Source organism: Neofelis nebulosa, chromosome 15, assembly GCF_028018385.1.
Source record: "Neofelis nebulosa isolate mNeoNeb1 chromosome 15, mNeoNeb1.pri, whole genome shotgun sequence".
Classification (NCBI taxonomy): Eukaryota; Metazoa; Chordata; class Mammalia; order Carnivora; family Felidae; genus Neofelis; species Neofelis nebulosa.
Window position 1 is genome coordinate 50,092,105 of NC_080796.1, and position 26,333 is coordinate 50,118,437.

The 26,333-nt window shown below is 43.7% G+C and overlaps 1 protein-coding gene across 1 annotated transcript; it reads right to left on the reverse strand.

The window, feature by feature from the left end:
- Nucleotides 1–326: 326 nt before the first annotated feature.
- LEMD1 (LEM domain containing 1) lies at nt 327–26,333 on the reverse strand. Its single transcript, XM_058700961.1, has 5 exons — nt 26,259–26,333; nt 24,730–24,845; nt 21,553–21,623; nt 1,727–1,803; nt 327–901 (listed from the first exon to the last, which is right to left on the reverse strand). The coding sequence occupies exons 2-5, from the start codon at nt 24,809–24,811 to the stop codon at nt 703–705; spliced, it is 429 nt and encodes a 142-aa protein (XP_058556944.1). The 5' UTR covers nt 24,812–24,845; nt 26,259–26,333; the 3' UTR covers nt 327–702.

The window sequence follows — 26,333 nt, forward strand, 5'->3', positions numbered from 1 at the left end:
GCCAAACCAGACACATTTCCTTTTTTGTTAATTACCTGTTGTGGCCTTTGGAATCAAGTGGGACCTATGGCTTATCACCATAGTTGAAAAGAAAAACACCAGGGGCACCTGGGTGGCTCAGTCGGTTAAGCGTCCAACTTCGGATCAGGTCATGATCTCGCGGTCCGTGAGTTCGAGCCCCGCATCGGCCCTGTGCTGACAGCTCAGAGCCTGGAGCCTGCTTCCGATTCTGTGTCTCCCTCTCTCTCTGCCCCTCCCCACACATGCTCCGTCTCTGTCTTAAAAATAAATAAAACATTAAACAACAACAACACCACCAGGCACAGTTTCCTCTTTAGAAGTATGCCAACTGTGGAAGCATTTAATGATGGCCATCATCGGGGAAGTCCCTGTCATTACGCTTTTTCACACAAGTGCCTGGTTCTCTCCCTCCTCCCTTCCCGGCCTTGGATTCTGGTCTCCGTTCATTGTGACTTTTCGCACTTCCCTCAACCTCCCTGGCCTGTTTCCTTCTCTTGAAACATAAGTGGTGAACTAGAGAGTACATAAGGCCTCTTCAGCTTCGAAATGATGAGCCTGGGTACAGATCTGTGAGGGCACCATAGCACAAGGCTAGCGGGCCATGGGGCCCGGCGTCCCCCTTTGGAGACGTCTTTCCTTTCCGATACTCAGGTGCTCACTCATTGTTCTGCCCTAAAGCACTTAACCAAAGAACGGCTTCCTTTCCACTGTTATGTAGACAAATAACACAATGATGAAGATGCCAAGCACAGCAAGCCTCAAGGCCACTGGAAACATTTCTACGTTCCAGAACTCAATAATGTTGTCCACTGTGCAGTAGTCTGTCTCTCGGGGGCTTCTCCATTCTTTGAATCTGGTGCTTGATGCTCTTCTTGTAAGCCTGCAAAAACATTAGTGGGGTTGTGGCTGGCTAGGACTGGAGCACCCCCTTAAAGTATCTGGCCCTTGGGCCCCAAGGGAGAACCATGGTGGGGCTTTCGGGAGCAGCCCTCTACTCATTTAAAACCTCTGCAGATTTCAACAAGGGATCACAGGGATGTGAGCTCGCTAAAATCCAAAAGGGCGTTTATTAATTATTATTATCACCCACCTGCATAACATCTTTCAGGGCTGGCCCAAGGCCTGACTCAGGGACTTACAGGGTCGAGATGGGATGTGCTTTTGAAATCTGCTAATGTCATGTTTAAAAGGACAAGATGGTGCTCTCTGAAATCTTTCGGCGAGAGTCTTATGTAGCCACTCGTCTAATCCTGGAAATCTGCCTCACTTTATTAGAAGTTAGGGAACTTTCCAGAAGACTTTACTCTCTGACCAACAAATAAAATGGCCCGTTTGGGGCTTTTATTTCAACTGCCTGCTTCTTTTTTTCGCTCCGTTTTTTCAAGACGCAAAGAGGAATAAATGTCCCCAAAGACTACAAATCGAGACACTTGGATTCTGGTCTCAGTTCAGTTTGACTTTTGTCACCCTCCTCAACCTCCCTGGCCTCTTTCCTTATCTCCAAACATACGTGGTGAACTGGACAGTATACAAGGTCCCTTCAGCCTTGAAAGGTCCTTCAAGGTCCCTCTAGCCTTGAAATTATGAAATAATCCTTCTTTCTCCACAGATTCTTTTCAGCCTCAAGCCCTTCACAAAAATCCGAACAACAAAACTTTTTCCAGGAGTTATATATAAGACAACAATATGCTAAGAAAAGCATTACCTTATTCCCTCAGAATGCTTATAAGCCAGGCAGCAGCTATCTAGAGCTTTTGGTCTCGTGGTGAAAGCCTCAGGTCTCTAATGAACAGAAAACAAGAATTTATTGTTGTTCTCTAATCAACAAGAATTTACTGTGTCCAATGTCTTCTACAAAGGACTTTCTTTTTTGATTCTAGAAAAAGTCGTATCATCTGAGAACTGATAGAAGTTTTGGTACCTCAGGTATTCATTACCTCAGAACACAAACTTTTAAGTTTGCCTTTCCTCAGTAGTTAGCAAAAACATCCAAGTTCCACGGCATAATATTTTGCTCCAGTGACTCACACTTTAACAATAGACACACCAGTAACTAGGGTCACATGATGCAAGCAGCATTCTGGTCTTAAATATCAACTCTCTATTTTGTTCTTATCTGGACTTTTTTTTTTTTTTTTTTTTTATTGCTTGGAGCTTTTTTTACGAGCATGCACCAGTTTTATAAAAAGACTAAAGTTATTTTAAAACACAGGTCGGTGGGGCAGCACCTGGCTGGCTCAGCCGGGAGAGCATGTGACTCGATCTCGGGGTCATGGGTTCCCACGTTAAGTGTAGAGCTTATTAAAAAAATAATAGTAATAAAATAAACAAATAAAAAACAAGCTGACTGTGAACAAAAAGTGATCTCGGAAAATGATAGTTCGGTGAGAGGGATAGAAATCGGGGTAGGGGCGCCTGGGTGGCTCAGTCGGTTGGGCGGCCGACTTCGGCTCAGGTCATGATCTCGCAGTCCGTGAGTTCGGGCCCCGCGTCGGGCTCTGTGCTGACAGCTCAGAGCCTGGAGCCAGTTTCAGATTCTGTGTCTCCCTCTCTCTGACCCTCCCCCATTCATGCTCTGTCTCTCTCTGTCTCAAAAATAAATAAACGTTAAAAAAAAAAAAAAAGAAATCGGGGTAATCACGTTTTCTTTTATTTTCCCCAAAGTTTCTTTCATGTGGTTATTTTTCCAAACAAAGTGAAAAGCTATAGCTCTCTATGCCTTTGTTTCCTCCCTGTGAAATCGACTTGTAAAGATTAAGTGACTTAATATATGCAAAATGATTCAAAGCTCCCCTGGCACGGCGTAAGCATCCAATAAATGTTAGCAATGATGATTATGATCATGGTAATTATTATTAATTGCGTGTTGCTGGTTTTCCTCCTATGTCTGGTTTTCCTTGACTGTCCATTCCCCAATTATGATTCAGGCCTCAGCATCCTCGAATTTCTGCAGTGTCCAGGCCGGGTGTCTTCGGCAGGTCCAACGGTCTCAGCCCAAGGTGGGGCGGGCAGGGCATGGCCTGTCGTACCATCACCTATGGCTGGTCACTCCCTTCCCAGTCCAGGCCACAGATGATGAAACAGCCACAGCCTGCACCCCATGCCTCCGCTCCCTGCCTCACCTTCTAGAAGATGATGTTCTTAACAGCGGTTTAATGATACCCAAGCAGGGCCTCTGTGGATGGTGGGAAGCTGTGGGTAGCGCGAGATGTCACATCCAAGGAAGCGCTGTGCCCAGCGTAGACGCTGCAGGTGTGCAAACCCCTACAACTGCCTGGAAGAGGGGGGCTATTGAGGAAAAGGGGCTTTGAAAATTCTTACCAAGTTGCCACGTGGGCTAGTGGCGGTTTGCTCACAAAGAGACACTTCAAACTATTTCCAAGGGCAAAGGGAAAATCGTTTATAAGCACATTCTTTTTTTCAACCTTTTTAATTACAGAAAGTTTTGAGCGTATACAAGAGGAGACGATAGGATAATGAGCCTCTATGTACCCGTCACATGCGACTTCTTTTTAATTCTCTTAAATGTAAAAATAGATCTGTTAAAGAAAACATTTGGGGCAGAAGTCTTTTGCAAAATCAAATTATAGGATTTCACAGCTCTTAGGCAATCAAATACTCGTCCCCTCCTCTTCCCTCCTGCCATAACGAGATTTAAGTCTTGATTGCCTTTTCTTTTATCATTTCTTTACTATCACTCACATGTGGAGTTCTCCGACAGCATGTAACACGTGGGCATTTTGATTTTCAAAAACGGAATAATTATGGCCTCTCGACTTGACTGTGCAGCCGTCGATAATAATAATTATAAAGTCAGGGGAAAAGGTTATTGATCCCAATAAACAGAGTATAAAATTGTATGTATACAATGGCCACTGGGTAAACACACACCGAAACAAACATTAGAGGAAAATGGAAGCGATGAAATAAATTAGTTTTTGTGTCTGTAGCATGATTCATTTTTCATTAAAAAAAACCTTTCATGTCGTTAAAATATGGTTTTCACTATAAACAGCATTTACAGTGGAACTGAAAAATACCGGTGTTCATTAAAGCAATGGCTGAGTGGGGGCGCGTGGCGCCCATGGGGGATGTAATGTTCCTTTCTCCCTTCGCCCAGAGCAAGAAACTGCAAAGCTGGCTGCTTTCCGCGTGCTCACAGAAGAGGGCCACGAGGGAATGCGTGCCCTCTTCGCTATAGTCCTGGCATTCGATTCAGAAAGTGACACCCATCCGCCTATTATTGATCACAGCTGTCATTAGGATGTAAGCAACTCTGAGATGTGCCAATGCAATCGACGATGAGTGTCTTATTATAATCCCAGCGAACACTTCTATAGTATTTCTGTGCGCCGGGCACCGCTCTGAGCATTTTACCTCAACAAACTCATTTCAGTCTCAATACCACCCTGTGAAGAAGGTGTTTTCATGCCCATTTCGCAGGTGACAAAACCGAGGCGTGGAGGGTTTAAAACCTCGGTCACACAGCTGGTGAGAGAGTGGAGCCAGGAGTCAACCCAGGTAGGTGTAGCCTCAGAGTCCCTGTTCAGAATCACCCTGCTGTCCTCCAGAGTGGTAGATAATGCTGTTTTACTAGAAAAGAATCAGAAATACCATGTTCTGCTCGTCTGTTATCTTGGCCATTCGACATGCCCCAGTCCATGGAATCTTCCTAACAACTCTGTAGTGACCATTTTACAGATGAGAACACGGGTTTATGGAGCGAAATTATTTGCCCAGGTACACAATTAGTGAAAGGCACAACTATACTTAAACCCAGATAGTCTGACTCTGATGCCCTGTGTTTTTGTTTTGTCATATTTCTATTGGGGAAACTCATCCTTAAAAATAGAGCAAAAACATATGTCTAAAATGATGTTTTCGTTAATTAATAAGTGATCAAATCACTCATTAATTTCCCATGGAAGTAACACTTGTAGCCATCTGATCGCTTCTTAAATATTGTAGATAAATTGGTTTTTTAGGAAGATTTTTCTTGGTAGGCTAATTTTGTGCTCATTCTGGCCTACTTATTACATCCATTGAATCTGCAAGCGGATTGTGAATGAGATATTATGTCATACTGTATTATAGTGACTACAAAACGCGGGGCTAATATCCAGAACCAGAAGAACAATGATCAACAATCTCTTTAAGTCATTACTCATCACAACATGTATTTGGTTTTTGAAAAATGATCTACCTTGACGGAAGCCATTCATTTTTGTGCATAAGGAAACACAAGCTTGTTTGCACTTCCGCGAGATGTATATTTTCCAGGGTAGACCCGAACCTGGCCAGAAATGTGCTAGCCTGACACCTACAGTGACAGCCAGGTAGAGGAGGGCGCCGGGCTGAGTGCTGGGTGCCTTTCCACTCCTTTCTCTTACTGTTCCAGGACTTCTTCCTGCCGGCCTCGGGGGAGTCAGGAGGCAGTGCCGCTCCTGGAGGTGGGGAGGTGACATCTTCTCCTAACTGCAATGTATTACACTTTCCAACGGCTCTCTTTCATGGATGCGGTTTTTCTAAAACGGCCTATCTGTAGAACCAGACATTTGTATCAACAACTTGGCAAACTGTCAGTTGTGACCCTACTCACGGGCGGAAAAAAATCCTTTTGATTTAGAGCTCTTGAAAATTGAGTTAACCTCAAATCCCTTTGTTGACTAAACATGATTCCGTTAATAAAAGATCCTACAATAATTTTAGACTCTTACTTCATTGTCTATACGTCAACCTTGATGTAATAGAGCTCTCATTTTCAACATTGTGTTCCTTTAACCTAAGTCGCGATTTTGAGTTAATTAAAAGCCTTCTAAAATAATCTGTAGCACATTAACGAAAGAAGGGTTAAAAACCTTATGATCATCTCCATTCCTGATTTTTTTTTAAAAAAGGCATCTTCTAGCAAATCAGAAATAGAACGGGAACTTCTTTAACTTGATAAAAAGTGTCTTCCAGGGGCGCCTGGGTGGCGCAGTCGGTTAAGCGTCCGACTTCAGCCAGGTCACGATCTCGCGGTCCGTGAGTTCGAGCCCCGCGTCAGGCTCTGGGCTGATGGCTCGGAGCCTGGAGCCTGTTTCCGATTCTGTGTCTCCCTCTCTCTGCCCCTCCCCCGTTCATGCTCTGTCTCTCTCTGTCCCAAAAATAAATTTAAAAATGTTGAAAAAAAAAATTAAAAAAAAAAAAAAAAAAGTGTCTTCCACCCTACGACCCAACAAGTGCACTACGGGATACAGGTGTGCTGTTTTGAAGGGACACATGCACCGCCATGTTTATAGCAGCACTATCGACAATAGCCAAAGTATGGAAAGAGCCCAAATGTCCATCAGCAGATGAATGGATAAAGAAGATGTGGTATATATATACACACACACACACACACACACACACACACACACAATGGAGTATTACTCAGCAATCAAAAAGAATGAAATCTTGCCATTTGCAACAATGTGGAATGGAACTAGAGGGTATTATGCTAAGCGAAATTAGTCAGTCAAAGACAAATATCATATGACTTCACTCATATGAGGAACTTAAGATACAAAACAGATGACCATAAGGGAAGGGAAGGAAAAATAATATAAAAACAGGGAGGGGGCAAAACATAAGAGATTCTTAAATATAGAGAACAAACTGAGGGTCGCTGGAGGTGTTGTGTGTGTGGGGGGGTGGGCTAAATGGGGAAGGGTCATTAAGGAGGATACCTGTTGGGATGAGCACTGGTATTAAATGTAGGGGACGAATCACCATATTCTACTGAAATCATTATTGCACTATATGCTAACTAACTTGGATGCAAATTTAAAAATAAATAAATAAGTTATTTTTAAAAAGTGACTTCCAACACCTACACTCAAAGGTAAAATACTAAAAACAGTTCCTTTAAAATCAGAACCAAAGAAAGAATTCTTATTATCATTCTTACTTAACACTGTAATAAAGGGGTCTTAGGCGGCGTAGCAAAACAAACACAAAAATTAAAAGTCTACAAACTGGGCTAAAAAAAAAATCTACAGAAAAATTATAATTGCAATGAGTCATTATTAAAAGATCAATATGCAAAAGTCAATTATATTTCTATATGCTAGCAACAGGCCATTTAAAACATAATTTTTACAAAGATACTATTCCCAATAGCAACAAAAATTAAAAGTTTAGGCAATATAGCTACCTACGAAAGCTAACAAAAGATAAGCATGACCTACAGTGAGAAAATTATAAAATCTTACCAAAGAACATTAAAAAAAGTTTGCATAAATGTAAAGAATGTGAACAGGAAGACGCAACAGAGTAAAGTGTAGTTCTTTCCAAATTAATGTATAAAGCCAGTAAAAATTTCAGTCAAAATTCCAATCTGAATTTTTCATGGAACTTGGTAAGCTTATTCTGAAATTTACATGGAAGGGCAAAAGGACAAGGAAAATAAAGGCACTGTTTCAAAACAACAAGAAGAGGGACGCCTGGCTGGCTCAGTTGGTTGTGTCTGACTCTTGATTTCAGCTCATGTCATGGTCTCACAGTTTGTGAGTTCGAGCCCCACGTCGAGCTCTGTGCTGACAGTGCGGAGCCTGCTTGGGATTCTCTGTCTCCCTCTCTTTCTGCCCCTCCCCCATCCTCTCTGTCAGAAGCTCTCTCTGTCTCTCAAAAAGTAAACTTAAAGAAAAGAAATAAAAGAAATAAAACAACAAGGAGGTTGCGGGCTTGTGAAGATAATTGAAACATTCTGCTATCAGCACAGGCTAGACAAATTGATCAGAATAGAGACCGTGTTGTTCTCATGGCTTTTGTTTTCTGGGGTTTATGATGCTTTAACGTCGTCAGGTGATCAGAGCCTTGCTAATGCATGTGAGCAAGCCTTTCCTGGGCAAGCCAACCAACCCAAACCCATAATCCCAACCACTTCCTTTTTCCTTCACATACTAAGCCAATACTTCCTTTGCTCTGGTTCAGTCCAGGGCCAGATACTGGCCAACTAGGAACCACCTCTGTAGCCTGGAGCCCACCGAAATCATTCAAATTAGCCAGTCCTAAAATGCATACCTTGCCTGATCGATTTCTTCCTGCAAAACCCACAATAAAGTTGGGTGCCCATACTTTCCCCTCACTCTCATTCCCTGCTTGACCTTCATAATTCCCCATGTGACTCTGCATGGCATGAATTGGGAATAATAGGTAATAAACTCCCCTTTCAGGGTGCCTGGGTGGCTCAGTCAGTTAAGCACCCGACTCAATGTCAGCTCAGGTCATGATCCCAGGGTCATGGGATCTATCCCCACATTGGGCTCTGCACTGACAGTGTGGGGCCTGCTTGAGATTCTCTCTTTGCCTCTCTCTCTTTCTCTCTCCTTCTCTCAAAATAAATAAATAAACATTAAAAAAAACCCTGAGATGACACAAATATTGGAATTATCTGAGCAGGATTTTAAAGCAGCCTTCATAAAATGCTTCAAGGAACAATATGAAAAGGTTTGTAGCAAACAACAACAAAAAATTAACGACTTACAGAGAAGTAGAATATGTAGAGAAGAGCCAACATATAGAATAGAATGTAAGAGTAGAATATATAGAGAAGAGTAAATTTAGAAGTGAAAAAAATGCAACAGCCAAAATTTAAAAAAAAAACTCACTAGATAGGCTTGGCTTAACAGAAAAATTGAGAAGACAGAGGAAAGAATCAATCTACTTGAAGAAAAAACTGCATAAATCGCCCAAAACAAAACACAGAGAGAAAACAGAGCAAGCAAACAAACCAAACCAAAACAAAACAAATGAGGTCAGGCTGAAAAAGGCATTTGAAGAAATAATGGCTGAAAATATCCCAAATTTGGCAACAGCCACAAATGTACAGTTCAAGAAGCTGAGTGGATTCCACACAGGACAAACACAAAAAAAAATCCATGCCAAATACACGTCATAGTCAAACTTCTGAAGATCTTTGTGCACCAAGAGATATCATCAAGAAAGTGAAAAGGCAACCCACAGAATGAGAAAAAATATTTGCAAATCTCATATCTGATAAAAGCTTGGCATTCAGAACATACAAGAGCGTTTACAACTCAACAATAAAAAGACAAGCAACCCGGTCAAAAAATGGACAACGGGCCGGACTAGACATTTCTCCAAAGAAGATATAAAAATGGCCAATAAGCACATGAAAAGATGCTCCACATCGTTAGCCATTAGGAAAATGCAAATCAAAACCACACTGAGGTACCAGTTCACGTCCTCCAGGATGGCTCCTAAAAACAACGTGGCGTAGAACGACAAGTGTTGGCAAGGATACGGTGCTACTGAAACCCTCAGACATTAGCGGGAATGCAACGTGCCCCAGCTATTGCGGAAAATGGTTTAGCCATTACTCAAAATGTTAAACACAGAGCTACCTTATGACCCGGCAATTCCACTCCTAGGTGTATATCTAAAGGAATCGAAAACAAGTATTCAAAGACTTGTCCTTGAATTTTTATAGTATCACTTCTCCCAATATGCATGGGGTGGAAACAATCCAAATGTCCATCAACAGGAGAATGAATAAATAAGCAGTGGTATATTCATATAATGGAACATTAGTCACTCGAGTGTCAATACAAATACAGGCTGTAATGTGGATGGACCTTGAAAACCTTAAGCTAAATGAAAGAGGCCAGCCACAAAATATCACAACCTGAGTGTGCCATTTATAGGAAATATCTAGCAGAAGTAAATCCATTGAAACAGAAAGCAGATTAGTAGTTGCCAGGAAGGAGTTGGGGAGTTACTGCTTAATGAGGACTGAGTGTTATTTTGAGGTGATGAAATGTTTTGAAACTAGATAGTGGTGGTTTCATAGCATTATGAATGCTCTAAAGGCCAGTGGATTGTGCACTTTAAAATAGTAAATTTTATGTGAATTTAATCCTAATAGAAAAATTTATGATTCTTGTCACTATAGTATGAATATCCTTATCCTTTAGTCTAAGGAAATACATAATGAAGTTTTGGGGAGGGAGTAAAAGATCATGATGTGTACAATTTAGTCCAAGAAAAAGATAGATAAAATTATTTTAAAAAATGGTAAAATGTTAAAAATTGGTAAATCTGGGTGAAGGCCATATAAAATTATTTGTTAGGAAGAGACACCTGAGTGGCTTAGTGGGTTGAGTGTCTGACTCAGGTCATGATCTCAAGGTTGTGAAATCGAGCCCCGAGTTGGGCTCTGTGCTGAGCATGGACCCTGCTTGGGATTCTCTCTCTCTCTCTCTCTCTCTCTCTCTCTCTCCCTTTGCCCCTCTCTCCTGTGAACATGCTCTCTCTCTAAAATAAAAATAAATTAATCCATTTTTAAAAAGAATTATTTGTTAAAACTTTCTTGGGATCCTTGGGTGGCTCAGTCAGTTGAGCATCCAACTGTTGATCTTAGCTCAAGTCATGATCTCACAGTTTGTGGGATCAAGCCCCCATTGGGCTCTGCGTTGACAGCATGGAACCTGCTTGGGATTCTCTCTGCTTCTCTCTCTGCCCCTCCCCTGCTTAAGTGTGCATGTGTGCTCTCTCTCTCAAAATAAATAAATAAACCTTAAAAAAAAAAAAAAGAAAGAAACTTTCTGTACTTCCTGTAAGTTTGAAACTATCTTTTTTGTTACTTTTTTTAAAAGACACCAAGGAGAGAGTGAAAAGATAAGCCAACTGGTGGAGGATGTTTATAATGGGGGAAGCTATGCATGTGTAGGGTCAGGGAGTAGATGAGAAATCTCTGCACTTTCATCTCAATTTTGCGGTGAACCCCAAACTGCTGTAAAAACAAAAGATGAGCCCAGATTACTAGAAGATGTGTGCTATAATTATGAGTGACAAAGGATTAGTATCCAAAATATATAAAGAGATCCTGTAAATTAACTAGAAAAAGATAACCTAATAGAAAAATGGGCAAAAGACACGAACAGGCATTTCACAGATCAGAAAACACAAATGAGCAACAAACGTGTAGGAAGATGGTCAACCTTATTAACAACAATAAGCAAATTGTAGTTTTGGTGAAATACAATCTTACACCCACTACTTTGACAAACATTACATCCGGCAGTACTAAATTTTAAAGAAGACTGAAAACGACGGATCTCTTAATATGTTGTTGGTAGCAATGTAAGCTGGTGCAGTCCCTTTGTAGAGTGATTTCACATGATCTCTAAAGTTAAAGAGGTCTGTGTGCTGGACTATTGTAGCAATTCCATTCCTGGGTGTATTCATGCAATTAGAAAAAAATTCTTGCACGTGTACACAATGGATCCTGTATCACAATGTTTGCAGCAGCTCGTATCAGAAAAGCTTGGAAACAGTCCAAATGTCCAATAAATAAGGAGTGGATCGATATATATTTATAATAACTACACAACAGTGAAAATGAATGAATTAGTACTACAAATATTGCAAGAAGCCCAGGACATAATGCTGAATGACAAAGGGAAGTTATTCAGAAATACTTAACGTGATGATATCATTTACATAAAATGTAAAATCAGGAGACACTAAAGTTTGTGGATACTATAAAGAAAAGGAAAAGAAAGAAAAGTAGAGAATTCAGGGTAGTGGTTACCTTGGGGGGAAGGGAGGAAGGAGGGCTATATTGGAGTCTTGGAGTCTTCAACAGAATTGACTTATTTTTTCGATCTCTGGAGTGGGAATCTAACTGCTCATTATATAATTCTTTTTTACCCTTTTAGATGCATAAGACATATTAGGATAAAATGTCAAAAATATTTTCAGGTTTGAGGGTTTTTTTCTGTCCACTTGGGCAAATCCGTCTGTATACGTGTCAACCCATTTGAACTGTGCTGATTTCTGCACCACAGCTTTTACGTGTGAATGAAAGTGTCACCAAAAAATGCCTCATAGGGACTCTCATTACAAAGCAATCATCGGAAAGTAAGCCTCTGTTTCCACGGGTGAACAGATGTCCAGGAGTCCTTCTGCGACACTGCGAGAAGAGACACTGGGGGGAGCTGTTTCACTACTCAGGTGCCTGGTTGGTTTTCCTCCCCTTTGGCAGCCTGATACAACAGAAAGGGCAACAGAATAGAAATTAGGAGGCTGGAATTCTATTTCCAGTTTTTCTGCTACCTCTCCGTGTGGTCTCTGTGGTCTTGGGCAAGTCATATCCACTCTCTGCCTTGTTTCCTCATCTGTAAGATGAGCCATGTAGCCTCCTTCAAGAAGCCTTTCAAGATAGGAAATCCCATGATCAATAATTATAATAAATCATGCCTGGGCTCATGAACAGTGATAAATAGTGCCTGGTGCTTACAAAACCTTAACAAGTTCCAGGAGATTAAAATAATCTGGGGTTCGGGGCGCCTGGGTGGCGCAGTCGGTTAAGCGTCCGACTTCAGCCAGGTCACGATCTCGCGGTCCGTGAGTTCGAGCCCCGCGTCAGGCTCTGGGCTGATGGCTCGGAGCCTGGAGCCTGTTTCCGATTCTGTGTCTCCCTCTCTCTCTGCCCCTCCCCCGTTCATGCTCTGTCTCTCTCTGTCCCAAAAATAAATAAAAAATGTTGAAAAAAAAAAAATTAAAAAAAAAAAAATCTGGGGTTCTCGTACGGGAGGTACAACAGGAAACCCCTTTCCCTAAAATAGCTATACCCCAAAAGCAAATTATAAATTAGCTCAAGTCAGTAAGGCTATATTCTGAAATGAAAAAGAAAAGCTGAACTTTCTAAGTAAATTCATATTTTCTTTAGAAAGGGAACACTACTGCTCATAATTCAGTTTTATGAAAATAAATTTACCTTTGTTATCACACTAGAAGCACTGTAACCAGAGTTTGGTTTCACTATCTCTTCCTGGGGCTCTTATGCCTCAAAAACTGGGTTCCGATACACAGAAAGAATCAGCATATAATCAATAAGACAAAGACACATTGATCATTAAGCATAGTTAAGCATATCTACTAGGAGGTCAGCATTTTTATAGGGAGAATGTTAAATTACATTCCTTGTAAAGACAGCATTTATTCCCATTAGCACATGTTACAGGTAAGAACAAAGGGCTTATTAAGTAGTTATAGAATGTGTAATTTACTCTTCACTTTGACCCAACTAGAATATACAACTACTAGTGGGAATAGGGATGTTTTTCAATTAACTAAGAAATTATTATAGCGATGTTTAATGTCAGCTCTCCTAAAAACTTTACCTGCAACTCAACTGCACGCTTAATATATATTCCCTTGGCGCCTGGGTGGCGCAGTCGGTTAAGCGTCCGACTTCAGCCAGGTCACGATCTCGCGGTCCGTGAGTTCGAGCCCCGCGTCAGGCTCTGGGCTGATGGCTCGGAGCCTGGAGCCTGTTTCCGATTCTGTGTCTCCCTCTCTCTCTGCCCCTCCCCCATTCATGCTCTGTCTCTCTCTCTGTCCCAAAAAAAAAAAAAAAAAAAAAAAAAAAGTTAATATATATTCCCTTTAATACATATTCCCTTGGCACACTGGGCCTTCTGATTGCAGCATTTGGGGTAGGCAATACACAGGCTAATTATAGGCTTACAAAGTATCTTATCAGCAATAATAGCAATGGAGACACAGAGAGTAAAAATCCTATTGAAGTCTTGGCACAAAGATATGGAAACAGACCTCAGAACAGGAAGCAAAAGGAGACCTGAAGCTTTCCTTACCTCTCTTCCCCTCTGCACTGTGTTCTGCACTGGTGGTAAGGCAAAGGGGACATAGACACAGACTGTCAGCATGTCCAGAGGCCAAAGAAATGGAGGTCAGGGGGCTGTGCATGTAGAGGGGAGGTACTGAGGTGCTCGGTGGTTGAAGAATGGGAGGGGAAGGAGAGGGGACAGCATGGAGGCATTAGTGTGACCTGTGCCTTGTGTCCAGGGAAGAGAGACATGGCTGGCATGTCTAGTGGGCAAGGAAGTGGTGATGGGGGTTATGCAGAACTGGTGGCGGCTGTTATGACGGGAGATTTGGTCACACTGAGAAAAATTTTAAAAATTGAGCAAAAATGTAGATATAGGGGCGCCTGGGAGGCACAGTCAGTTAAGTGCCCGACTCTTGATCTCAGCTCAGGTCATGATCTCGGGGTCATGAGTTCAAGCTCCACATGGGGCTCTGTGCTGGGCAGGAAGCCTACTTAAAAAAAATTTAGGGGCGCCTGGGTGGCTCAGTTGGTTGAGCATCCAACTCTTGATTTCAGCTCAGGTCACTATCCCAGGGTCATGGGATCAAGTCGTGAGTTGAGCTCCATGCTGAGCATGGAGCCTGCTTGAGATTCTCTCTCTCTCTCTCTCTCTCTCTCTCTCTCTGCCCCTCTCCTGCACTGGTGTGTTCTCCCTCTCTCTCTCTCTAAAATACATTATTTTAATGTAGATATATTGAGGATAATGAAAGCCAGGTGTTTCACTGTCATAGGAAGGGGAAAGGTTATAAGGAACACTAAAATGTTGGATTGGAACTGGAGATCAACATGAACTCATGGCTTTTTAATTTAATATATATATATATATATGCACACACATATACACGTATATGTGTATACATATATACATATATATGTGTATATATACATATATACGTATATATGTATATGTGTGTGTATATATATGCATATATATACATATATATATACATACAGAGAGAGAGAGATGAAAATAGTTTTAGATGTGTATGTGTATGTGTACATATATATACATTTATTTTTTAGCTCTATTCACTGAGAGGGCCTGGAAGCAATGACTCCCCAGTAGCAATGAGCTCCCTAAAGTCCTAGATTTTGGTTTCCAAATACCATCCTGCAGTAAAAGGAACCAAGGCTCCTTGGGGAGAAAAAGCACAAGAAAGGTCTGAAACATCTTGTGCCAGAGATTAAGAAAACCCTCAAGGAATAATGAAGACATGTTAAAAGGGCACAGTATCCATTTTGAAGGGGCTCCCACTAGCCAAATCTGGAACAACTTGAGCATTAAAATGATATCAACGAATACAACCTACTGAATCAAAAGGAATCAATGAGTCCATACTAATACATATGAATGAATGGATAAATGAGAAGGGGAGATCTTCCTTACATTCCTTAGTAGAATGTCAACTAATAAGTATAGAAGGAAGGATAGAAATAGAAAATCTTTGGGGCACCTGGGGGGCTCAGTCAGTTAAGCATCCGACTCTTGATTTCGGCTCAGGTCATGATGTCACGGTTCATGAGATCGTGCCCCACGTTGAGCTCTGGGCTGACAGTGGGGAACCTGCTTGGGATTTCTTTCTCTTCTCTCTCTCTCTGCCTCTCCCCCTGGTCATTCTCTCTCTCTCTCTCTCTCTCTCTCTCTCTCTCTCTCTGTCTCTCTTTCTCTTCCAGAATAAATATACATTAAAACAAAGGAATAGAAAATCTTTTTCTTTTTCTTTTTAATTTTTTAAAGTAATTTCTCTGCCCAATATGGGGCTTGAACTCATGACCCCGAGATCAAGAGTCCCATGACCTACCAAGTGAGCCAGCCAGGCACCCCTAGAAATAAAAAATTTTAATGGGCCATCGTCGTAATGGAAGTTGAATCAGGCAGTCATCATGGGTGCTAGGGCTACGGATGAGATTTGATGAAGAACGTTATGTTGGCGTCATTTCAGAATATTTCCCCACAAAATACGGTTCCGTTACAAAGGGAAAATGATGGTCTTTTGGAGAAACCTGACAAACACCAACTTTTCCAGGTGATTAAGGTTACCCTCATCACTGGGGAACAGGGTGACATGTTCCCCGGAGTGATGCTCCGAGAACAGCACAGCATCATGTCTGAGGAATTTCTGCCCAGAAAGCGAGGCCTCTATGAATAGTCAAAAGGAAAAATCAGACAGAAAAATCACCCTACAGAATGAAAGGCTTGTACTTTTTAAAAATAGTCAAGGGCGTGAATGACAGGGAAAGATTGAGGCACGGCTCATCCAGACCGAAGGAGGCTGCAGAGAAGCCATGTGCCTTTTTGGATTGCTCATGGATCGGAAAGCAAACGGGCATTTTTGGGACAATTGGTGAAATTTGAATGGGGTCTGAAGATTAGACAGTAGCGTGGAATCAATGTGAACGTCCTTATATGGAGCATCACGTGGTGGTTACGTAGAACGCATCCTTTGGGGGTGGGCGGAGACATGGCGGGGAGCTAGGGGAGGGACTTCCTGTCTCCAGTTTGCTCTCAACAGGTTCAAGGACCCGATGGCAGGGCGCGCGCGTGCGCACACACGGAGCAAGTGTTGTAAAGCTAACACCCTGGACAATCTGGGTGAAAGCAATATGGGAGTTCTTTATACCTTGTATTAATCTCGCCACTGTCCCCAGGTTTGAAGTTCTTTCAAAATAAATTATTTTTCAATGTTTCAAAAGGCAGGGGAAGGATTAGCATAAGGTGAAGAAGCCGCCTAGGAGGGCACATATGACTTTTTTTTTTTTTAAGGCTGGTCTGCCTCATTCAACACACAGCATTTACAGAGAGCAGTCTTTAATTCTATCTGTATATTTAATTATGTGAACATATCCGCAGGCACTCCGATATATCATTCTGCAGCACTTAGGAGTTCAATACTGAGGATTCGCTCGCCATTATATTATTTCTCATTAGGTATTTTGCTTTGTTTTGTGGATAATTAAATATCATGCTTTGTACATAGTATTGATAAGAGAGCCTGCGTGGCTCAGTCGGTTGAGTGTCCGACTTCGGCTCAGGTCATGATCTCGCAGTTTGTGAGTTCGAGCCCCGCGGCGGCTCTGTGCTGACAGCCTGGAGCCTGCTTGGGAGTCTCTGTCTCCCTCTCTCTCTGCTCCTCCCCTCCTTGCACCCTCTCTCTCAAAATTAATAAATAAACATTCAAAAATAGTATTGATGGGGCGCCTGGGTGGCGCAGTCGGTTAAGCGTCCGACTTCAGCCAGGTCACGATCTCGCGGTCCGTGAGTTCGAGCCCCGCGTCAGGCTCTGGGCTGATGGCTCGGAGCTTGGAGCCTGTTTCCGATTCTGTGTCTCCCTCTCTCTCTGCCCCTCCCCCGTTCATGCTCTGTCTCTCTCTGTCCCAAAATAAATTAAAAAAAAAAAAAAAAAAACGTTGAAAAAAAAAATTAAAAAAAAAAAACAAAAAAAACAAAAATAGTATTGATGAGAGTGGTTCTTATTGTACTTACATAGCTCCTCTCGCGTGCCGTCAGTACTCTGTTTTATATTTTGTAACTTAATCCTCGCCACGCCCTGCGAAGTTGAGTCCGTTATTAATTATCCCGATGTGTAGGTGAGGAAACTGACAGGTCAAGTGTCTTGTCCAAGTCGGTGGCAGAGCTGGGATTTGAACCCAGGCCGTCTGGCTCTGGCGTCCGTATTTTGGATACACATACTTTTTGTCTCCCGAGCTCATTTTTAAGTTTCTTGGGGACGGGGACTGTGGCTCCTGTTACACCTCTTCTCTTCCTCAGAAAGGTCTAGCACAACGCCCAGTATAGATAAATAGTTGTTAACTCACAGGCTGAGACTCAGGGGTGGAAGTTCTCTTGCAACCATTCCCTGGGTGGTCATCAATTCACTGTGAGCTAAGTGTTGTCTCTCAGGAGAATACATTAAGGTATGTCTAAGATACAAAAGAGGTGGTACAGAATAGGAGGTCAGAGAGAGGGAGATCACCAACATCCGTGCACAACAAAGGCTCCCTTCGCCTCAGCCAACAAAGACTGAGTAACTCCCTCTCCCTCCCCGCCCCCGTATGCCTGCCATTGAATGCAATGCAGAGGATTCAAAGACATAGGTTTTCACCCTCAGCGTTTTACACGCGAAGCAAAAGCTCTTAGGAGGAGGGTGGGAGTTGGGGCTGACTGAAAAGGCCGCCTGCGAGGTGCAGACCGAGGGAACACATTTTTAGAAGCTCCTAGTGGAATGTGTAGGCTAGGTGACAAGAGAGAAGAGAATCTTCCAGGCTGGGAGGACTGAGTGAACTGGGGTTCCGGCAGGAAAGAGCATGTTGTGTCTGGGAGGGAACAAGGAGATGCCCAAAGGGGCCAGGAGCTCTGGAAGCCTACCTCCTGGGGTCAGCTGCCCTCTGGGTATCCAGTCCTCGAGTTAGTCTGCGCATGCCAACATCTTCACCCAAGGAAACGTGCCTGAGCCAGGGCGTCCATATGCCCTGGTTCGCCAGGACAGTCCTGCTTGACTCCTGGTATTCCCAAGTCCCTTCTGGAAGCGTCCCCTTTCATTCTCAAGAGCATCTTGTTGGGGTGTAAATGACATGGTCACCTTACTCAAAGGCCACTTCATGCAACGTGACATTGTAGATTATTCTGCCTCCCTAACACCGCAAATCCCATTTTCCCCTCTTTGGTAGAAGGGACTTAGAGCCTGTGTTACACACACGGGCTCTATTGCCTACTCTGCCACTGGAAGCACTGGAAGGTGTGCCTGGAGTCCATGGGACAAAAAAAGTCCCCAGTTAAAAATATATATATTGCCCTGGGGAGCCTGGGTGGCTCAGTCAGGTGAGTGTCCCACTTGGGCTCAGGTCATGATCTCACAGTCCCTGAGTTTGAGCCCCGTGTAGGGCTCTGTGCTGACAGCTTGGAGCCTGGAGCCTGCTTCAGATTCTGTGTCTCTCCCTCTCTCTCTCTGCCCCTCCCCCACTAATGCGCGCGCGCGCGCGCGCTCTCTCTCTCTCTCTCAAAAACAAACATTAAAAAAATTTTTTTAATTAGGAAAAAATTATTGGCCTGGGGTGCCTGGGTGGCTCAGTAGGTTGAGCGTCCGACTTGGGCTCAGGTCATGACCTCACAGTCCGTGAGTTCGAGCCCCCCATCGGGCTCTGTGCTGACAGCTCGGAGCCTGGAACCTGCTTCGGATTCTGGGTCTCCCTCTCTCTCTGCTCCTCCCCGGCTCGCACGCTCTGTCTCAGAACTATTTATTAAAAAAATTTTTTTGAAATATTGGCCTGACTTTCTGAGTGGTCTTAACCACCAGAGCAGTGGGGCTGCATACATGATTTGATACAAGACACACATACAGTATCACAAAGCTTCCAGAAGTTGACATAATCCAAATCTCAAAGTGGTTTGTATGCCACTGGAAGCCCAGGATGGGAGAGGAAAATAGGTGTTCATTTGTGTTTCAAAGAAATGCGGAAATACTACCTTTCCAGGTACTTAGAAGACTGTTAGGCACAGACCACTGCTCTTAAGTAATTAAAGCCTATGGTGTTAGACAAGTATCTCAATAAACACACTTTTACCATCTTTTATGTGGAAATTTAAATGCTTATTTACATTTACTTTAGAATTTAAAGTTGAACAGATGTCTTGAGGCCCTTCTGAGAATCCAAGTGGCTAATATAAATCCTCCAGGGTCAAAACGTTTCATGCCATCACAGACTTTCTGCTTAATTCTATTGCCAATTCAAAATATTGATGTGGTTTTATTTCAGGTTTATGTAAAGCAAGGACTGAAGGGCATTGGTCCCATCCGATGCATTTTAAATACTCTGGTTGTTTTTCCCCCCTCCATGTCTTTGCCGGAACTATTACAAAGGGTTTGTGTGTGTGTGTGTGTGTGTGTGTGTGGAAATGAGGTTTTCTGAATGGAAAAGATTCCTTTGATGAACCATTTGGAAGATCTTAAAAATTCTTTTAGAAAACCTGATAAGATATCAGAATTACTTCATCAAATTTGAGTTATGTTCAAATGGGAAGCTAAAGCTTATGGCATACTACCAGAATATTTACTTGGGGGTTTCCTTTTCATTTGTTGAAATGCAGCAAGTAGTTTAAATATGAGACCAGGGGCACCTGGGTAGCTCAGTCAGGTGAGTGTCTGACTTCGGCTCAGGTCATGATCTCGCGGTGGTCCGTGAGTTCGAGCCCCACGTCGGGCTCTGTGCTGACAGCTCAGAGCGTGGAGTCTGCTGCGGATTCTGTCTCTCTCTCTCTCTCTCTCTCTCTGCCCCTCCCACGCTCATGCTCTTCCCCCCTCTCAAAAATTAAAATACTAAAAACATTAAAAACAATTTTTAGAAGAATTACTAGACCATATTTGCAAACTAACCTATTTGTCACTAGAGCTGCCATGGCAGACTTCATGAGGTGAGCTTCGGGCTCCTAGTTTGTGCAAGAGCCTGTGACAGCTATTGAAGGGGATAAATGGCAATTTTAAGGGGAGGCCCAGGCATGGCCTTTGAGATCGTCGGTAAACCATCACAGGATTTTAACCAGAACAAAAATGGCGGGGGTGGTGGTGGGGGGGGGGGGTGTGGTAATAAGGCATCAGATGAAGTTACGGGACCTTCATCGTGTGTGGGAAGTTTGCGTCTTGTTTCCAGGCATGATTCAGTCTCTGCTTGTAGATCTGAACTAGAGTCAGGAAAGGCCAGAGGCCCAGGACGCTTAGGAGGATATTACAATTGTTGAAATAAAATTAAAAAAAAAAAGTAATATGGTGCAAGTTAGGATGTAGCAGAAAGGAAGGATGGATTTTCTTCCTTTTTTTTTTTTTTTTTTTTTTCCCCTCCAGTAGGCTCCACACCCAACGTGGGGCTTGAACTCAAGATGCTGAGATCAAGAGTCACGCGCATGCGCTCTACCTACTGAGCCAGCCAGGCACCCCTGGGGGCTGGATCTTTAAAACTCATGACTGAAATCCATAGGATTGGCAAGTGTTTACATGTGAGGGGCCATGGGAGTGGGGGTTCCAAGATGACTCTTGAGGCTTTGAGCCTGGATGGGAAGGTGGTAAAACCATGAAGGTGAACAGAGGCCACAAATGCAGGTTTGGAGTCAACAGAAATGAGTTTGGTCCCCGTGTCCCACGTGAGGAGCTGGGAAGTAGAGACAGCCACGGGGGAGAAGCGTAAATACACTTATGTAATCCACGAAATGTTCATGATTATAAAATTTGTTGCGTGAATGCAGGACAGAGGGGAGGGATGAAAGGACAAGGAAGAGGAGGGGGCTTTCCAGGAAGTGGCTGGTTAGGCAGGCCTACGCCTCAGGGGAATGGGAGGCCAAGGGAAATGATGCAGAGCAGGAGGGGAGGGGGGCCTGCAGACCGATCTCCTTTAGAGGCCAAAAGACGAGTCAGAATGGGCACAGAGGTACAGAACCAAGAACTGGGCGAGCATGGTGGTGTTACAATTGAAGGAGGCAGGCGTCTCTAAATACAGAGGGACCGTGGTCAGAGGACTGAGAACTAAGTCCCTGGAGTTGACATCTTGGAGTTCATTATATGAACTAATTATGTGCCTCGTTCTAGCGCTTTCCCCGCACAGCCTTTCACTTGACACCCACCCTGTGAGGTAGGCAGTGCTTTCACGGAGGGGCTGGAGGACCGTGCTACTGGGGGGGTGGGGGGGTGAGGGTCTTGAGCCAGAACATGGAAATAGTTTCACAAAACAGAAACCTGCATTCAAAGGAGCCTCTTTAAGCGAGGATCCTACCCCTGTCACAGAATGTAGCGACTTGCTATTTCCTTTCTTAATACGTGCGAAGAGTGCTAGTTCCTATATTTAATATATGGGTAAAAGTATTCATGCATTAGAATTGTACATACTTTTTTGGGTCCCTTGTGTTTTTCTGATGAGAGAAGGATATTTCCTTTCAAAATGATAGTGGTCTTAAGCTCTGGATCACGGGAAACAAAAGGAAAACAGGGCCATGAGAACATACGAGCGAGCAAAGGAAATAAACACCAATCGTCGGGGTGAATTCTCTCAACTGTAGGGCAGAAGAATTTGGGGAGGGGAAGAAAATTCACTTTGCCCTTCTGAGGGAAAAGAGCATCTCTGCGGTGGCCTTTGTGCGATGCGCTGAGGCCTTCCCCCGGGGGGGGGGACACGGCGGGGGCTCCTGACAGGAAGGCTGTCATAGGTGTATGTCTCCGAGAAAAACACATTGCTGCGTGCAAGCTGGCTGCTCGTCTGGGCGGCTCTTTTCAGTCTAGTCAGTGCCCCTTCAAACCAGCTGCAAGCCTCATACATCCCTGAATATCAAGACAGGGCAGGAGGAGTTTCTCCTTCTGTGTCCAAAGAAGCCCCCCGCCCCCTTCCCCAGGAGGGAAGGCCAAATCTTGGCTAAAAGGCTTCAAAATCAGGGAAACTGCCAGGGGAAGGAAAGGTGGTTGGTTGTTCATCAACCCTTGGCTTCAGCCCGTGGAGAAGCATTTTGATAAACCTGGAGCGATCGTGTGCCACTGCACGTTCAGCAGAACCGTTGGAGGGGATTTTAAATGAGCCCTCCGACTCAAAAATATTTGGGCAGCTTGAAAAGAGGTGCAGTCATTAAAACTATGCCCACTGGGGGCCAAAACAATGAGGGGCAACGAGGAAAATCAAACCTACCCAGGTTGTTTGGATAACCTAATGCCTAGCCTCAGGTCGTCACTGCCCCCTGCCGCACACTCCCCTCAGCAACCCTGCCCGGGGATTAGGTGTTTCTGTGAAATGCCCAAGACGAATCTCCCCGGGAATTTAGCAGTTCTGCATCACCCCCTTCATTTGAATGGCACCAGGGTCTACGAGGCTCCTCCAGTGAGGGAATTCAAATGTCTGATTCAGACCTGACCCGGAGAAGCAGTCATTTCGTACTTGACCTAATCACCATCCACTGACACAACAGAATTGCATTACAAGGGTAGGACTGAACCAGAGTTCCCACCTCTGACCGGATCGCCTGCAGTCGGCTAACAGCAGGTGGACACAGTCTACGAAGCAATGGCAAAGCTTACAAACCGAAGGGCCCATTTTCTCCTCGCCTGGGCGTAAATGCCCCTCCGTGGAGGGCTGCGTGCTGGGAACCAGGAGAGCTTGGCCTGAGGCCACAACAGCTTGGCCGTGCAGCTTTGACCTGCAGCACTGGGCGGCTGTGAGCTGTGAGTACACAAGCCTTCCTTTCTGGAATCTTGCACGCTGGCACTGCATTTCATCAAAGGGCTGATGGAGTCCCTTCGGCTCCTGTCGAGGGCAGGAAACACAAGCAGTCCCAGGCCCGGGATAGGACTCGGAACACATTGCACATCCAGAAAGGGTCTAGGGTAGCCACTTGCCGTGGTAGAAGGAGCACGACGATGAGAACCAGACCTGGATTCAAACGTCGGTTCTGTCACCCTCTTTCAATCAACATTTCCTGAATTCGTGCTATGTGCTTAGTACTATTAGTACTAAGCACCTAGTACTTCCAGGATCTGGACGTGTAGTGGCGACAGAGACAACGGACCTTGTTCTTCATGGCCCACTCTGGGGCTGCCTCCTAGCTATTTGATGTTGGGCCGGTCACTTGGCCTCTCTGGACTTCAGCTAGAAGCGTGGGGGTTGAATGAGACATTGCGCATTAGAACAGAGATGCATTGGTGGCCTTCAGTACATGGTAGTTCTATTATTTGACTGTGGCTCATAGAGGCCTCCTAATAACTCTTTATCGAATGAGACAGCCTTGGAGTTGATCGTAGGAGTCTTCAAGCCCACCCCCTACGATTTCAAGCCAGACGCCCCTACAGAAGAATGCTGCACATGGGGCAGGGGCCACTGGAATGGGAGCCCCGGGATCCCAGAGACCACAGCTCTCCACCTCCCCTGGGGCCCGGAAGAGACCAGCTGTGGTCAGCGCCTACGAAGTCGGGAAGGCAGTAGGCATAGGAATTCAGGAAGGTACAGTTGGCTTCATCTTTCTGAATGCACTTGAAATCATTTAATCCGAACAAAATCATTGCCAAATGTATTGATTGAGGCAAGGCAGAGGTTGAGACCTCAAAGGAGATGGGAAAACTACCTGTAGGAACTTCTGGTTTTAGAAATCAAACCCAGATTTGGTTCTGGTTAATAAGAGGACAGTGCCTCCCCTCCGGCTTTCCTCCAGTGGGGTCACCGGCATGGACAATGGAGTATTGGGTTCCTTTGGCAGCCCAGGGGCCTAGTCTCCAGGCTCCGTGTGAAAACGGGCCATATGGATATTTCGCAGGCCACCCTGCCGCATAGATCATACCAGACAAGGTTCGAATAAGTACACAGTCGCTCTCTAACAGCGCAGCTTCCGACGGTACCTTTAGTGTCACTGGGAGGTGAGACCAAGAGTTGCACCAACTTTTTTTCATACGCTTTTCTGGTGGAAGCTGAAGAAGAATGCAGAGAACACAGTCAGTTGTCCTGTTTGTGTATACGATCTCACCGCGTTCAAGGTCTTTCACAGAGAAGGCGCTTATTCTTGTACCTTACGTTGTTGGTGAATCATGGCTTTTACAATCGGGTCGACCCCACAGCTGCTCTCCTTTCCTTCCACAAACACTTAAGGTGGGGCCTCTGTGGATTAGCCACGGAGGCAGGCATTGGACACATCCGAAAGTAAGACTGACAAAACCGTACATCCTATCTATGGGGAATACGAACAATAAATACACAAAAAGCTAACATGGCACACATACTAGAAATGAAACAAACAAACAAACAAACAAAACCCCACCCAACAGGGTGATATCATCAAGAGTAACTTGTTTTTCCTTGTTGGAAAAAAAACAATCCTTTTTCTCTGGCTCCCTATTTAGTAATCCATAGGTAGCATCGGGACGTATTTATCACCTCTTCCCTGTTTATGGTTTTTTGTGTATAAAAATTTGTTTTGTATTTCCATTTTGAGGGCTTTTATTGCATATGTTCCTTCCATTGTAAATGATTTTAAATCTCTGGAGGTAGTTTGTAAGTGATAAACGACTAGTCTCTAATATTTGCTGCGTACGTACGTAATATCGGGCCAGGTGAATATCCAAGCTTATTAAGTTCATTCTGTAACTCATAGTCACTCAGACACTTCACATCCACCATGGTGATAGATGTTTGGTCTCTCGGACAGTGGAATCTTTGAAAGAGGAAAACATTAAATTCATGAAGACAACTTCCAAATAAGCACGAAAACTTTACCGAAAGTCCACAAAAGTGCTTCAACCCAACGTCTCCAGGCTTGGAGGCACAGAGGCAAGAAAGCCAAAATCACCGTTTTCCGCCATAAATCTCTCTTGGGTTCAATTGCCTCAATGCAAAGCTTTGGGTAGGTGTCACTTTCCCCAATGCCTTTGGGGTTCAATTATTTCTAACTTTGCTACTCAATTCATGTGAGAGAAGTCTTCTGCACAAAATGAGCAGACGAACAAATGTTTCCATTCCTAGTTAGGAACTCTGAGTAAGACTCACGCTCTGAGAAGATAAGAAGTTAATTAAATACGAAAGAGCTGAGAGAGATTTTTTTAGTGAGTTAAATAAAAGTTATTTATCCCTGCCCTCCTTTTGATGAGAGTACAGAGAGTCCAGAGCATTCAGTTCCTGCTAACAGTAGTAGTTTTCACACTTGTAATTTAACTCTGAACGTAACGAGATGGTAGTTTTTAATTAACCGCCAACAGACTTGGTAATTGCTGAATTGGCATTTGGAAAAAGTCAGCTATTCATTCTCTGGCACATAAATTGATTTATATAGGTTTACCCAAGTCTTGATTGGTTTTCCAGACCTACACTAGCCTCAAGTTCAATCACGTTTATTCACTTGATCCCTTCATTCCCACCCCCCCACCCCCCACCCTCCCGCCCAAAGGACCCCTCCACCTACTTAACAAAATCCTGAAACAGATACGTCTGTCAAACCTTTTAACAGAGATTTATAATTTAGGAGCTTGTTTATTGTACCTCACTTCTATCATGTTTCTATGCTTTTTAATACTGCAGTGAAAATGACTCAAGACAATTACTCAGCACAAGAGGATCTGGACCAATTTTAAGTAATGACTTTGCCTTTATTGGTGATCAATCAATGTCCAATTAGGAAGAACATTGTATACAAGCTAGAAGAAGCTGTGAATTGTCATGTACATCAGGGTTGTCTGAGAATGCCTAGTTTTCCAGTTTTCCACTTTAAAACTATACTTTTGACCAGAGTCACATTCTGGCACCACAGTAGGTGCTTCGTAAATGGGAGTTTTCTTTTCTATGTGTTGGGGAAGCTGAATTAAAAATTTTGGCTACCAGTAAACAACCTAATATAGAAAGGAAAAGGACAATGTGCCCCAGACTTTTTTTTTTTTTACTAGAAGCTAGCTTAGGCAGATCCTGTGACACTTGTTCCCAAGAACAGCTGTCTGTTGTTTCACCAACTTCCCCAAAATAACCTCCAAAAGAACCCTCATCAATTTCAAGTGACACTAGACAATTGCCTAGAGGGAACACACATATGGAAGAAAAATATTCAAATGGAATCCAACTGGATGATTAATTCACTTACCCCTTTACATGGTTGTCTAAAGTCTATGCAGTTGGGTTGGTTACTAAAGCCGGGTGAGTTTCACCCAAGGGTTTC

Coding starts and splice junctions, on each gene's coding strand:
- LEMD1 (XM_058700961.1), bottom strand. CDS start 24,811: ATGGTGGATGTGAAGTGTCTGAGTGACTATGAGTTACAGAATGAACTT. Junction 1,804..21,552: donor AACACAAGGGACCCAAAAAA/GTATGTACAATT, acceptor TCTGTTCATTAG/AGACCTGAGGCTTTCACCAC. Junction 902..1,726: donor AAGCATTCTGAGGGAATAAG/GTAATGCTTTTC, acceptor ATGTTTTTGCAG/GCTTACAAGAAGAGCATCAA.